The sequence below is a fragment of the Lissotriton vulgaris genome, chromosome 4_1 (assembly GCF_964263255.1).
Source record: "Lissotriton vulgaris chromosome 4_1, aLisVul1.2, whole genome shotgun sequence".
In the NCBI taxonomy this organism is placed as follows: Eukaryota; Metazoa; Chordata; class Amphibia; order Caudata; family Salamandridae; genus Lissotriton; species Lissotriton vulgaris.
In genome coordinates, this window is record NC_141691.1 from 2,003,060,689 (window position 1) to 2,003,077,140 (window position 16,452).

General features: G+C 45.6%; 1 protein-coding gene across 1 annotated transcript in view; it reads right to left on the reverse strand.

Moving 5' to 3' along the window:
- ARHGAP39 (Rho GTPase activating protein 39) overlaps positions 1 to 16,452 on the reverse strand; it is an 840,128-nt gene that overhangs the window by 310,163 nt on the left and 513,513 nt on the right. The window contains exon 5 of the mRNA XM_086966339.1: positions 2,670 to 2,762. Coding sequence (XP_086822465.1) covers positions 2,670 to 2,762 — 93 coding nt within the window. The remainder of the gene's footprint in view (positions 1 to 2,669; positions 2,763 to 16,452) is intronic.

Here is a 16,452-nt window from a genome sequence, read left to right on the forward strand (position 1 = left end):
TACACGCCGCATTTTAAGGATATCTACATAACATAAAAGAGATTAGCATAAAATTAATCTAAATGGAAATCATTTGCATAGTCGGAGATTAACCTGAGAGGGTGGCATGGACATGGCCCTACATCTTCGAACACCTCCTCTCTAAAATGATGGGATTGAGATTTCATATGGAATCTAACACAGTCCTATACATTTGCATACAGAGAACCTCTGCAAGAAGCATAACAAGTTTTTAGTGTACATGATATTTCATAAACAGTATAAATTAAGTATTTTTGCAAAGTCTCCTACTGTTGGTTTCTGCAGCGATGGAAGGCCATCCAAGAGGACCATGATTGTTTATGTCACTGTATCTGCAGCATCCTCCGTTAGACGCGACTTGTTGGCTTAATCCACACTATATTACACTTTCTTGCCCAAGCTTCTGTCATCTTTTAATTTAAAGTTTTCCAGGACTTGTAGTTCTAAATCCTATTTCATTCTTCTCCATTTTGCATTACTTTCTTTCTAGCTTCATTTTCACCTCTTTCTCTCTCGTTTTTCTCTTTGAGACGAGCCACCTTCCCCTTTTCTTCTTAAAACCTGTTATCTTTTCATGTGGGTCGTTTATCTTCAAGGCTTAAGATGTACGATGCAAAACCATAAATAAAAAAAACATGATGCAACCCGGGTAAGATTATATGATATTTTAGGAAGCAACAGCAGTTTGTAGCGGTCATTCAGGTTTTTGAGGTCAGATTGACTTCTCCGATAAAGTTCTCTTAATTTTTTATCTAAACAGTAATTTGTGGCAAGTATTAAAGAGAGCCTATTTACTTCAACTACTATAACACAGTGTTGTTATTAACTACTAAAGTTACTGAATTAGTCAAACAGAGTGCTTTTGAAAACTGAGTTTAGCACTAGGCTGTAAAAGAACAACGTATTTCACAACTGTGTTGCAAATGTGATATAACAACCAACAAAATAAGCACTGAAAATTCAGCAAGATTGCCTTAGTATTGGTAGGTTTGTTGAACAGACTTACACCATGCTTCACCCTATACACTGTGTCCCACTTTCTGTTTGTGTATCTTCACCACAAAACGTAACTATTGCTAATGTCACAGTTCACACCAACCACAGCATTCCCTGCCACACTGCCATTAATATGATGAATTCAATACAGCAACAATTTAAAACAAATAGTGTGGTTTATCATATTTTAACAGAAACCTCCAAGACACAAGTATATCACCAGTTGTTTTTAGTTTTCAGCGCTGTTCCACCATTTTGGTGTAGGTGTGAAGAAAAATTGAGCAATGATGCGTTTCAGCTGCAGATCCTGCTCACGCATAGTATGTTGGCTACCACTTCATGAAACTGGGCTACAAAACACCCTTCCATCCTGAAAAGGAACTACCAACCGCCATATTTAAATGTGATATTCCAACAAGCCTCAAAGAAAAATTTGATTTGCGCATGGAACCACCAATTATTTGCCATTCAGATTTCCTCGAAACAACATATTATCTGCAGTTAGACTGTCACTGCCTAACCTCTGGCAGAATTGCAGCTAGTGAGGGCTTTTCTTCAGGCAGAAAAGAATGTTTCCTAGAATGATCTTCCCAGTATGTGGTTCCTGCATACAGACCTTTATGCAGAGGTTCACCCCCGAATCAAGGCACAGGCTAAAGGTTGGGTTATGCATATTTTCATTGACAAATGCAGACTTTTATCTTTTATGCATGCAAGCTAATCTTTATTAAATGTAACCATTTAAAGTTAGTGACACTTTCAATTGACAATCAAGTAGACAGAATCTCCCAAAGATGCTTTACAGTCAGATATGTTATCCTAGATTCCAGAGCCTCAACCTGCCCCAAAGAATTCAAAGCTACGCGGCCACCACAAATGTTCAAAGATGCCACTCACACCCAGACACACCATCTACCTGATTTTTTAACAGATGTTGGAGATCAAACCTCTATACCAAACAGCTCTTCCATAAACAAAGCACCAATGACATCCTCTTCACAATGACCTCATCCTCAACAGCAAGCAACATCAGAAGTTCACCTGGACCTGACGCATCTAGAACCAGCACAGACCGAACCCCAACAATTGAACAAGGTGTCAGTTGTCTACGTAAGGAAACATTGCAGAATAAACATTGACTTTCAGCAAAACAGAAAGAAAATCGACCTTAAACCGCTAAGAGTACAAGGGGGAAAAAGAAGTTAAAACCATCACTTGGAAATCTGTAAATCTTCTGAGAAAAGTTAATTTTCATACTTTGGTGTCTACAAATGTTTGCATTGGTCATGCAAGTTAAGGTCATTAGTTGGGAACACTAGAAAGTGACTCGCTTCTTACTGTTTTCAGAGAAGCAATGCGTTTTAGTAAGCGCTGTGAGAAGTTAGATGAGGTAAGGGAGAAGTTGGAGTCTAAAGAGGAGAGATTGGACTACAGAGACTATGGAGTCAACGCGGCTTTGACTAGGTTTACACTTTTGACTATGTTTCTGTATACGGCCGAAGGAATTAGCATGTAAGAGAGAAGTAAGAGCTGAAGACAGAGGGTTTTCCTAGGACTTAGGAGGTCAGGAGTCAGGTAAGAGAGAAGCGAGAGTCAAAAGACAGGACGGTTGTACTACAGAGACTAAGGAGTAGCGGTTATGACACCCCTACCATCATGCTCTTCGATATAAGGCTTTGGTTTCTTCCTCAACTTGGATTTCTTCTTGTTGTCCTTCTCCAGGAGCTGCTTTATGTGCTGAGTCGCTGGGGAACAAACAAAACGATGAACACAAATGAACATAACAAAAACAGAAATCATAATGGTTGAACCATGAGTGCCCTGTTTTCAAACCATGCTGGAGTGAAAGGGGGAAATGCAAACCCAGGGAAAGGGCGTCGAAGGGGAATGGAATCTGGACACACAGAGAGAGGATGGTTAAAGGATGCGAAGAGTCGCCCGAAACAAAGATGAGATGGACGAAGAGGGCACAGCCACCCGGCAACCAAGAGAAGGAATGACCTAAAAGGGCAAAGTAGTGTGGTCGGTGGAAGAACAAAGAGGCCAAAGAACCAGGACAAAATCGAAACAGGTTGGAAAAAATGCAAATAGGTCCCGCAAAAAAGAAAACAAAGTAGTTTGGAAGAATTTCTTTAAAGGCAGAGGGGCTGGCAACAAATTGATACCTGGTCCTACCACCCTAATACAAACAAATCTTTTTTTTTAAAGATGGGGGCAATGGGTGGGGGGGCAATAGCGAGCGAAGGGGAGGCGGGGAAATGCAGCACACGAGGGAAAGCAGCACTGGTGGTGGGGTGATAGGCACAGATGCAAGAAAACACTGAGCGTAGGGAAGGAAGGAGTTTGACAGGGGAGAAGCATGCAAGAAAGAGCTTTCAACATGAGTGACACAGCAACATGGAACACTGAGGTTAGGTATTTGAAGGGAGCAGAAGTCCTTTGTCGATCTTGCTCGCTGTCTACTTAGACAGCCATGCTGACGCGCAGCGGCCACGCGCAGCGGGGACGCCGTAATGACGCCGGAGTTACGCCAGAGTTCAGCCCGTCTGTGCCCGTCCGGGCCAGGACGGGCTTAGGGCCTGTCACTATGTCCATCTCCTCGGCGCGACCTACCAATAGGTATCATTATGAGAGGGAGGCTCTCCTGTCCTATCGTCCGTCCCACCCTTCCACCTGCTGTTTCGCACTAGAGGTAACTACTCCATTTTTACCGTGCAGAGCCTGTATTACCGGTCATAATTCTGTGGCTGTGAAGTCTGCTCTTTCCTTGGTGCTATTGAATTGCCGGTCTTTGCCGAGCCACGCCATTGAGATTAACTCTCTTATTCTGGACCACGAGCTCGATGTGCTGTTTCTCACCGAGACCTGGCTTTCCCCCAGCTCGGGCCCTGATATGGTCAGAGCACTCCCTCCAGGCTATCTTATATCCCACCTAGACAGACCTGCGGGGAGGGGAGGAGGAGTTGCTATCCTCTTTAGAGACACGCTTGCTTGTAAGGTTCAGAACGGAGGGGTGGCTGATTGTGAGAGCTGTCAGTTCACCCTCCGTTTGTCATCTACGGTGTCTCTGACGGGCCTGTTGATTTATCGCCCGCCTGGCTCTCTGGGAAATTTCCCCAATTCCTTCCTAGAAACTACGACTCTTCTTGCTTCCTCAGCCACCAACTTTGTGGCTCTTGGGGATTTTAATATCCATCTTGACGACCCCTCTAACGCCCCGGGAGTAGATCTGTTGGATGATCTCAAAGCGTTTGGAATCACTCTGGCCAACCCGGGGGCGACCCATGAGAAGGGTCACCTGCTTGACCCTATTTTCTCTAACCTGGGCCATTTTAATCCTTCTCCGGCGCTGCCCCTGCCCTGGACAGACCACTTCTTGGTGTCCGCAGTGTGGCAATTTGAGAATCTAGCTGCAATGGTCCCAAGGGTCTACACTTTGGAAAGAGCCTGGTCGAGGCTCTCGATTGACACCTGGTCGGCACATCTGGAGGCAACGCGGCCCCCTCCTGGTTCTAACCCGTTAGTCGCGGAAGCGAATGTACACACTTGGCTTACGGACTCGTTAGATATCCTTCTTCCCAAAAAGAAACAGCTTATGAAGGGGAAGAGAGTGGGTTCGGCGCCATGGTATACGCCTGAATTGAGATCCCTAAGGAAGGGTTGCAAGAGGCTAGAGCGGTCCTGGAGGAAAGACTGGTGTGAAACGAAGCGGAAAGATTATCGGGAGGCCCTGAGTATATACAAATCCGCCATTCGTGCGGCAAAATCAGGATTCTTTGAAGAGAGAATAGGCTCTGCGGCCAACTCTTCTAAAGAATCATTTAGAGTTATCAAGGAACTACTGAACATCCCCGAACCCCAGATCATCCATGAGGACCCACGCAAAAAATGCACTGAACTGGCGTCCTTCTTTAAAACAAAAATTGATAATATTCTGGCTTCCCTTCCCCACCCAGGTGAGGTATCTTCCCCGGGTGATATCCCTGGTCCGCAGGGTAGGATGCGATCAGTGGAGCTGACCTCCTTTGGTACTGTTACCATGGAGGAAGTTCTCTTGATTTTGAGGACCATGAAGAGTGGTTCCCCGAAAGATCCGGTACCTGTTAAATATCTAAAACAGGTGGCATCTACCATTGGTGGCCCAGTGACGGACCTTATCAACTTGTCCCTCACTCAAGGGGTAGTTCCCCCCAGTTGGAAAGGGGCGGTCGTGAAGGCCCTTTTAAAAAAGCCTAATCTGGACCCCGCCGACCTTGCCAACTTTAGGCCTATCTCGCTGCTGCCGGGCCTTAGTAAGATCGCTGAGAAGCTGGTCAACAGCCGCCTGTCGGACTTCTTGGAGGCCAATTCCCTCTTAGGTGACTCCCAAACCGGTTTCCGTCCCGGTCAGGGGACTGACACCGCCCTGCTGGCGGTTGTGGAGAACGCTAGGAGCATTTTGGACTCAGGGGGATCAGTGGCAGTGATCCTCCTGGACCTCAGTGCTGCTTTTGACACCGTGGACCATCAGGTGCTTCTCCAACGGCTGGCAGAGGTGGGGATCACCGGTCTGGCCCTCAAGTGGTTTGCTTCCTTCTTGGAAGGTCGCACATTCGAGGTATGGGAAGGCCCTGAAAAATCATCTTCAATCCCTCTCCAGTGTGGTGTGCCACAGGGCTCTTCATTGAGCCCTACGTTATTCAACGTCTATATGGCACCCCTGGAGAGTGTGGTACTGCCGCTGGGTATCAAAATCATCAGTTATGCTGATGATACTCAGTTGGTGGTAGGCCTTTCCCAGTCGGCTCACCATCCTGACCGACTGCACTCGTGTCTGGAGAAGATCTACACATGGATGTGCAGCTCAGCTTTAAAGCTCAACGGTTCCAAGACGGTGCTGATGCTGCTGGGAAACTCCTCTCCATCTCTGTCTCCCAGCAGCTGGCCCGACTGCCTTGGACCTGTACCCACTCCCAAGCAGGAGATTAAGAGCCTCGGGGTTTGGCTTGAGCAGGACCTGTCGTTTAAAACCCATGCCAAAAAGACTGCTGGCGTGTGCTTTGGCCTGCTCCGCTCGGCTCGGAAGATTCTACCGCTGCTCCCAGCGGTCACTAGGAGACTTCTCATCCAGGGGCTTATCATCTCGCGGCTGGATTTCAGCAACGCGTTGTTCCTGGGTGCTCCAGAATCTGCCATGAACAAACTGCAGCAAGTGCAGAATGCTGCCGCCAGGCTTTTGACGGGCATACCCAGATATCAATCTGCTCGCCCTGCGCTCAAGGCACTGCATTGGCTCCCTGTGAGGGACAGGGTGAAGTTTAAATCACTCTGCATCGCCCATAAAGTCCTGCAGGGGGCAGGTCCACCTATTCTGGGGAAGATGGTTCAGCCCTACAAAGCCCTCCGCTCTCTCCGGTCTGATCACCAACATCTTTTGCAGGTTGGGAGGGTGAAGAAAGTAAGAACTGGTGGCAGAAGGTTCTCTATAAATGTAGCCACTCTGTGGAATTCTCTTCCCCTACAACTTCGCTCGGAAACCAGTTTGCTTCGGTTCCGCAAGCTTTTAAAAACTTTTCTGTTTTCTGCCTAAACCCCCGCATTACTCTGTAGTTTCATTCTCTGGTGAGCGCTGGGATGCCTTTTTGGTAACCAGGCGCTATATAAAACTCAGAATAATAATAATAATAATAATAATAATAATGAGGGAGAAAGCTGGAAAACACATGCACTCTCGCGGAGTGCATACAAAAAACAGTTCCCCAAAAGAAAGCAGTGAAAGGCGCAAGCAGTCCATTCAGAGGCTATGTTCCAGGGGAGGGACTAACACAAGATAGATTAGTGAGGGCAAGTCATTGAATAAGAAGCAAGCAAATGACGATAAAGCTAACCAATAGTAAGCGATTGGAGGGCTGAAAGCTTCAGTAAGTTATTGCCTGTATTTTTTTCTTTTGCAAGCAGGCAGGTTGTCTTCTCTGGTAGGCACAACCACAAAATAGAGGCACTGGTCACAGCAGTCAATCAACATAGAGAAAGGGAGTTTCGAGGCACACTGGAATGTTCTAGGCACACTGGAATGTTCTAAGGGCGGGGCCATCTGGAAGTGGAGCAGGAGCTCAGCTGCACAACTAGACATAGGGGTCACCTTAGAGAAAAAGTGGGCACTGCCCTCTTAGATAGCACAGGCAAAGTGGGTATTGTAATCTGCCAGTTAACAAAAAATGGTTCAAGTCAAAACAGCAGCCTGGCAATGAAGAGAGGGGCAGCAGAACAGTCTGGCAAAAAGAAGAGAAAAGAGCAGAGGTGGACAGTGTGTAGTCAAAGTTCACCTGATGGTCGAACAACGAAGAAAGGGCGGTAGAAGTGGGGAAAGCAGTCCAGTAGCATTAATAATGGGTTTGGTAAAAAGAACACCAAAGGACGGCAACACACACGATCAGAAAAGGGCAAGGCAGGCTGGCAACACAGAGAAAGGATGGTGAAAAGAGGCCCAGCGGTCTAGCAACGCTAAGATATGCAGAAAAGAGACAGACCAGTCTGACAACAGATAAATAAATAAATAAATAAAGGATGGTCAAGCTTAGACTGAATTTGCATTAGGAGGCTAGTGAAAATTCCGATATAATCAGGAATTAATTTTAAAAAGATATATAGGTGGAAGAAAAATGCAGAATTCTACGCACAGAGAGTCATTAAGCTGGGATGAAGGGCTCCTTCACCCACTTACTCCCCTTGTCTTTAATAAGGAGATCACTGAGTTTGCTAACACATACTTACATTTCCTAACTTTTGTATGGCAATCTGGGGTTACAACCGTGAATTACAAAAAGTAAAATGTATCTGTGCTCAGGATGAAACCAAAATTTCGACATAAAAGATTGCACATTTTGGGAGGTGTACATAGATCACAACACATGGTTTGGAAACAAGGCACCAAAAAACAACACAACATGAAATGTAATACAACAACAAAATGGCAGAAAGGTGTACACCGCTCATAACATGCTTCTTAAAGGGGGAGGGAGTGGTATGGTGACCATGGTAACAATGGTGTGTCATATCAACGGGTCATGACCCTTTCAGCCCTAGGATTTTACCAACCACTGAAATCTGGTGTTTCAGTCCAGCTTTTTTTAAGGCATTGAATCATTATTAGGATTGCATTTAATTGAAAGTATGGTAAGATGGCGTCCTGTTGACAGAGTCCTTGGGTTACTATCTGAGAGTGTGATGGGCGCGTTGGCTTCCCCACAACGGTATATCGGTCCACACAGAGGGATAAAAGGAATGGAGCTTTGGAGAGGCAGAGACCAGACATTGAATGATGAAAACCAACACCCTGACTAAATACACTAACATAGAGCACCCTACTTGTAAGGAAAGAAAGACTGTGATGTGTCGGTGGAGAGCGGCATGGGCTTTGTCAATCACCAAAGGGGTTGTTACTACATCCCTGATACACTGCCCAGGCTACAGAGTATTATGGGAGTGGCGGACAAGGTTGGGACTTTCCCTTTGGAGTATTACACAAACTACGAGATCAGTACAAACGCTGCTTACCCCAAAGCAGATAAACATACATGAAGAAAACATATGGTGCTCTGGAAGCGTTAGTCTAATTAAATTAGCAAATGAAATTTTAATGTTAGCTTTTGCCTCTGGATTCCTCTGACTATTCCCTGGTTGTGTTTATTGATGGCAGCTTGGTGGTAGGACACACATACACAAAGTCTGAAACAGTGCGTTTATGTGTGAAACAGCATTAAGGAGATGCGATGCAAGCCTTAATCATGGTGGACGCCATTTTGCAAAACATAAGCATTTAAAGCAAAGGTGCAATAGAGTGTGAAGACAGACTACTCAAACTACAATCCGAGTCTTTCTTTAAGGACAGGTTTCTCAGAAGTCCTAAACACTAACGTAATGGAATTTCCAAATCCATCTCTTCCCAGAGGGATAGCATGGCATTTACAGAGCAAATATTAGTGATCTGACTAATAAACTATGTAATATAATATATTAGTTATACAAATGTGCACAGTTTTTGCTCTGCCAAATTCACAATTTCAAAATCCTGTTACATAAAACATAAATCTCACCTTCAGGGCGTTATTACTAAATTTGTATAATATGTCAAGAACATTCTTTTGCATAGTTCGCTCAGTCATGTCATACAAGGCACCAATCTAAACCAAGTGGTTAAATGTGTACCATGTGATGCTGGTGTTTCTTTTTACAAAGGCGGCCATTTCAAAACAGTCCTGCCCCAGTGGGACAAATCTGAAAGAATGTGTGACTTTTTTTCGGCAATGATTCTAATTCAAGAATACCTGATTATTTGATCCATAAACCAATAATCATCCTCTAGTTACCCATTTGAAAGTACTAGACATAAAACATAACAGTAAACTGGTAAAACATGGTCAATTTGGGAAAAATGCGGCTTCTGTACCGTGTGTTCATCCTTCACTGATTCCACGGTGCAGGACTTCCTTTGTTATGAGCTTTTGTCAAGCATGACAGGGCTGAGGATGGCATTGGTACCAAAGGTGGCAGCGAACGAAGTGAAAAACAATTTGCTTTATTTATGGACCACTTATGCTTGAAGGGCCATCAAGACGAGTCCTTCGGAGATGTCTTGGCCAATACATAGTGACTGCTTTCAAGCCAGTCCAGTCGTTTCCTGTTATACATGAAATGGTTTATTATAGATCCAAGGGAAGTTCAACTCAGATTGGATGGTAAAGCCCCAATGCAAGTGGTCAACCTCTGAAAGATACCTGCAGAAAACAGCTTCTCCTACAAAGACCGCTACCCCCTATTTAAAACTTTTGAATGACAGAGTATATTTAGAAATGGAGCTCGCCCTCGCTTCCTTTGCAGAAGAGGTCACAAGCGATTGGAAGGGAGCTAGAGTAGGACGACCTCAGGGTGAAACTATGAGGGTATTATACTGTGTAATATACTACCATGCCTCCTGTCCATATGTGTCAATAGCCGAGGGGAGCCAGGGCTCGTTGCTCCTAGCTCCGTACTTATTGGGGGACCCATGCTCTTAATACTGTATGTATTTTTATAATAAAAATTAATCTCTACCTATTCACTTGTGAGATAACGCCAGTAGTTGGCACCAAATACTGCGGTTTCCCTTTCCTCGGTGGAGTTATCTAAAATTGTGTGCTGCAACTTGGATGGGACACCTAAAAGGGCCTGTAGCATTTTTGACCCCAGCCTCACCAAGACGTCTGACATGTCTGCTCCTGCCCACCAGGTTTGCTTTTCAGCCTACTAAAATTGGCCAGTGGTTTCTCCTTCATGTGGCTCCTTTCATTCCCATACATTCAGAGTCATTGTATAAAACAACAAGGCCTGCCTCCCCCTCACATGGAGTCCAATGTGTCTGATGAATTGGATTACTGCATGCATCCGCCTGTGTGTTTGCAGAGACTGCAGTCTACACATATGCGAGCGGTTCTTGGAAGCCATTGCTTTTCTACCGAACTAGCAGGGGTCAGCAGTAGCCCACAGAGGCCCTACTGTATCCTGGCGATGCCCAGGGAGCGCTGTTAGCCTCGCTGGACCTCTTTTGTGCCAAAGGTCAAATGAGAACAGGCGATTGTTCTTGTGCCGCCCACAAGAGCGGCCTAAAAACAGATGGAAATCTGAAAGCGGGAGCAGAGGAGGGACAGGGGGTGATATCATCAGGGGAACTTCAATGCTGCCTCTTTTTGCTGTTACAAATGACTCCAACCTCTTAGGAACAAAGTCCTTGGTGTGTCGCTCTCACAGGTCATTGTGCAACTCACAGGAAGGAGGGGCTGGGGCGTGGAAGGGGAGGGTCCTTGTGAATCAAGAAAGGAGACTTTCACTTTACAAGGAGCATGGTCCATGGTCTGACAACTCTTCCTGATATAAATATAATATAAACACGAGGATGTTGTTACTCGATCCTCAAGAGTGCCAACCATAACACTAGAAAAAATTAACTTTTGTAACTATCGGATACATTTTTATAGAGACGAAATTAGTTTTTCCAAAACTCTATTATATGTATGCATGAAGTAAACACAAAAATAAAACGTGTGCACCAAGTGCCTGACCAGTACTGCACCCCTTTAAGTTGTCGTGTCATGAACACAGACAGAGATGCAAAGAAAACTTGGATAGATCGAAGGAGGGGAGAAAGAACAAAAACAGAATAAAGAAAATAAAAGAAAAAAACAGTTACTGATGTAGGGAGAAGAGGAAAGAACACGAAATGCCTGTATGAGGAAAGTGTGGAACATGATTTACAAAAAAAGAGAGACAGTGAAAAAACACTGTAGAGTTAAGCACGGTTTAAGCAAAGTCAAGGCCATGGGCCTGGGAATTAAATTCCTTGACGGACAGTAGCTGTGCGATTGCCGACATTTATTCTTGCCTCCCTGTTCTCACATGGGTTTTTGCCTTTTTGCAGAGTTTGTTGGGTTATTAGTGACTCCCAGCTCTGAGGCCTGGAGGTTACCCGAGAATGGAGAACCTGTGTTGGTGCCCACCTCCTGCGTGAAGCCTCAAGCAGGCAGCCCCCCTTCCTCCCCTCTGTGCTGTCCCTGGGGAGCTGCCTTCCAACATCACCATGTAAAATCCGGCCCAGAGATCGGGGCGCACGTGGTTCCGCTATGTTAGCTTCTTTTTTGTTAATAAATGTAGTTTTCACAAACATTATGCAACTCAACCCTGGATTAATCCTTTACGGACATTAGTGCGAATACTTTTTGTCCTTGAGATTTTGAAGCATTTTAAAACCGAAAAAACTGCACCTTTCCTTAGGTTTACCCACAACTGTTTGGGAGCGCCTCCTTCAGAACAGTGTTTGGAAGAGGGAGGAAGGATGCTGAAGACAGAGGACCATTCCATCCATCCTCCTCGCTGCTCCACTTTGCTTAGGGTCTGCCTTGCACAGAGAGGGGCTGGCGCATCCAGACTCATCTCCGAGGAGGAAGATGGTGCCCAGTCTGTCTGGCTGGAAGTGTGAGCTGTGTGGGTGTGGTGGCCAGTGCTTGGAAGTAGGCATCTCCCCAACTGCCCCGCTTTGGGCTATCAATCAATCAATCATAACACTTGTATAGCGCGCTACTCACCCGGAAGGGTCTCAAGGCGCTAGGGGAGAGGGGGTCCGCTACTGTTCGAACAGCCAGGTCTTGAGTTGTCTCCTGAGTTGGCTATTACCTGGTGAAGCCCTACAACAGTACTGACTCATCCTCTAAGGAGCCCATCAGGAACACACCCGAAGCAGAGGTGTGCTTCCGGAGAGATCAGTTGAGATGGTGGCGGCTCTGTGATGAGCACACACACCCCTTGCACCAGCTTTTGTTGTGTTTGCTGCACCCGTGTCCTGCTACACACTTCGGTACAGGGCCAGCCAGTGGGATCCAGACGTCCGTGGCGTGTTCGGAGCCCAGGGGTCCCTGTTTCGGTACCAGAGTCCCATCCTCCAGTCTGGTGTGTCTCCATGGCGTCCATAAAGCTAACACAAAAACCGTCCACTTCTTTAAAGGCACCTTTGCGCCGCACAGCAGCTACTGTGTGTGTGCCTCACATTGTGTGCTTTTTACATGATCACAAACCTTTAAGCTCGTGAAATTGACTCAATAGCAAAGAGGTACAGAATGACTCGTGTTGACGAAAAGTTAGAAATATTCCATTTAGCTACATTGGCAGTTTCATTTTCACTGCCTTTGATCTTTGCATACCGGGCGTCCTTCTGTCTCCTCCCGCTCTAGGTGTCGTCTGAGCGTCGTAAAAAATGAGTTTCGAAGAATAGAGCTCTGCAAACTGCACACAGCGTGTTGCCATGGAGATTACCGTCTTCATTTGTAATTATATTTCATTTGGGATTACCATTTATCGTTTAGGTTCCCACTTCCTATCTAAGATCACCTTTCTCACTGAAGATTTTTTGATTTTTTGATTTCTTGCCAGGCTCCTTCCAGCTGCTTTTTATTACGTGTGTTTTGTGAATTAACACTATTTCCAATGCTGTTCATACTGTTAACATATTTCATACGTCATAAGATGTTATTAAAAGTGGCGTGTTCCACACAACTTTGGCAAGAAATGCATACTGTATTCCATTTCCAACTCTGATCACTGTGTCGCGCTGTACCCCACACAGCTATTGCATGAAGCAACTTTCCCACATTGATCCAGAGAACGAACAAAGAGGGGGAGGGGTACAGCTCAATATCTGAGACCCCGAAATCTGGGGAGAATGGAATGAATAAAGGAACAATCCTAGCCCTCCTCCCACCTACATTGGCTCCGACATATCGATCCCTAATCAATCTCCCTTGGGTGTTAAAATTCATGATGCTACAGGGAGAAGGGGAAAGGTCACAGGGAATGCCTGACGATGAGGAGAAATTGCTATGTATGATCCTGCCGGTGTACAGCAGTGCATTGTTTGTTGTTCTTAACTGTATCATCAATAAAAAAAGATTAAAAAAAATATATATATATATTTTGAGACCCCGAGCTCTCCCTTTTTAAGAGACCCTTAATACTGCATTCTGGAGTGTCCAGCCAGACAGTCGGCAAGCCGGAATCCAACTGGATGTGACGAGGCCGCCTTTATGAGACATTTCCTTGGTCACTCGTCGACCTTGGGAGGGGTTAGTTGAAAGCAATTTGATCAGAACCAATTGTCTGGAATTTTTTGACGGGCGTGTGGTTTGACTTTACATATTAGGGACTCTGGCTCCCAGAGACCCGTCTCGGTGTTTTAGCTGCTGGAAAACATCAATCTGGTGTGGTTGGCCATGTCTGAACTGGGGTGGTGTGGAGTGTAAAAAAACGATGGATTTAGGCCCAGATATCTGTACTAGGGTGAATGTATGACTTTGTTCTGCATTCTGTCCATCAACTGTGGTTTTTGCATTTGTCACACTGAGTGGGCTGGGTATGCTCAGACGTGAGTCCCATGCTCTCCACACCAATGGAGTTAAGCTATCCTGGCTGAAGACGGCTGATAGCCAGAAACCGGTCCTAGGATGCTTGATTCCGGTCCAGGAAAGACATGGCTTGGTAGTTTGGGCTGGACTGTTCCCATGAGGCACAGGGTCAAGGCTGATTTGCATATGGCCATGTCTGAACTGGGGTGGTGTGGAGTGCAAAAAAACGATGGATTTAGTCCCAGATCTCTGTACTGGGGTGAATGTAAGATATTGTTCGGCATTCTGTCGATCAATTGTTGTTTTTGTGGTTGGTAAGCGTATCAAGACTGACATTTTCAGCTCTTACCGTAGCTCTTTGCGTCATCCGGTCTTTTGCATGGTGCACAGAACTTTACATTTTGACCCTTGAATCCACCGGCAGTCAGTGGATCGCTTTCATTGTCGGTTTACATAGATTCAGACAAGTCCAGCTGCCTGGTTCTACACCACCTGCAGGCTTAGTTTCTTCGGAGCCCAATGTGAATTATGTCACAATAGCTCAGGTGTCCCTCACCTCAGAGGAAAGCTTCATCTTATGAAACATCCATCAGTGGGAGTTTGATTTCTAATGTTGCTTTGGTTTTCAACAAATCGTCTACCTACATACATGAGGTAAGATGTCCAAATGCTGAAGACACAGACAAAACCGAGCCCTCAGAGTGTCCGAATTCAGACAATCCAAACCTATCGCACGCAAGACAATATTTTGTTTTGCATGTTATTCAAGTTGTCCTTTCCTCATTGTGTAGTTGACAGCTGGTTTTATCTTGCGAGCACCACAATGGAGAACATTCAGTCTCAGGAGCAAGATCTGAGAGCACCCAGGACTGAGTGTGGTCATACTACGTAAAGCTTATATCGCTTGAAAAGCTGCACTCATGCACATACATGAAAAACCTCTTTCCTGCCTGCTGGCTCTGGCCTTCCAAGTGAGGTTCACTGATGGTCCAGCTTCTCTGGTAGTCATGCAGTATTTACTGGACGCTGACGAGTGCCGATGAAGCAAAGTAGAGAATATAATTGAGTTCACTAGTGATCCTCTCAATGTTTCAAAGGAAAAAGTAATAGCATTTGATGAAACCCTCAGGGCGTGGACTTAAGTCGATGAAGAAGGAGGTTTTTTTTTTCTCACGGCGGTAGTACCATATAAAGTGCAATTCAGAACGTTAGACTACTCCTGGGTGCATATATGTCTTTAAATGCCCCCGGATCTATAAGAACATCAGGACGAGCATCAGGTGGGTGCTACGCCTGCTGTCAACTTTCGGTGCTGCCCACCCAAGAAAGAAAAACGCTAAAAAACTGAAAAAGTAAAAAAAAAAAAAAAAAATAACTCTCCATGGTTCCTGGAAAAGATGTCACAATTTTCTATAGAACACGCGCTGAAGAGGCGGAAATGACAGCTCCTGCTGAAAGAAAAGCTACAACCCCGCAAAGTACAGACACTTAAATCCCCCCTCGTAGCTACCCCTCCTTTATAGTCTCAGATCTGGAGAATCCCTCAATGTGTGAATCTCGGATAGAGCTGGGAGCGGGGGAGGCAATGCCTTCGGTACGCCGTGCCTTTTAAAATGGAAATGTTGTCCTCAGGAGTGAAGGAGTGAGTAGGAAGCGCGGTAGCAATACCCGTCATCCTCCGCTGGCAGGAAGATGCATAAAGGGACCAGTGATTGTCTATAATCACAAGGGGGAATCAAAGCGTAGATTCAGCTCAGTAAAAGCAAATTGTACAATTTGTTCCTTCCACATTCATAAAACCTGTCTTCTGCCGCTTTCCCTGCTGCTCTCTACCACCCATAAGGAGTCTTAGATCACAGTACTACGTGCAGGTGTTGCAAATGTTTTTACTGTGCAAGAAGAGAGGGTACAGGCCTCATGCAAAGTCACAAATTCCCAACGCTCTTTTAATTCTCTTAAATAAACGGACTAGACCAGCGGTTGACTGGTTGTACCCAAGAGACAGCTGCAGCTGAGCGGTCACCTGGCTCCGTGCTGCCACCTTCAGGTGGGAAGCCAGTGTAGCTTGGGTCGTAGGAGGACATAGCATCATCACCTGATGGTCTCCTCATTGGCCTGAGCCCCAATACTCCACTTTATTAGGCTACGATCAGAGCCTATGGGAAGGTAGGAGGATGTGCTACAACCAATAATATGCTAGCAAATTTACATTGAACCAGCCCAACATTAAGCCATCTATTGTAAACTTTGGACTTGTACCTTTAAATATAGGCAACTGATGTTAGCCAAGAACACACTTTGGCTCTCCAGGCAGCATTTTTTATATTTTTGAGCTTCTTGCACTTTCTCCAAAATAGCCCCTAATGGACTGGGTGATGCTGATGACTGAAGCTCTTCCTGGAAACTGCTCATGAAGAGGGCTCTGCACAGACCTCCCACGCTTTCTGCCATCTGAACTGGGTCCCTGTGGACAGCTGGATCACAGCGGGATGACCTGCCAGGATGCGAACCTCAATGTCTAAAAACGTGA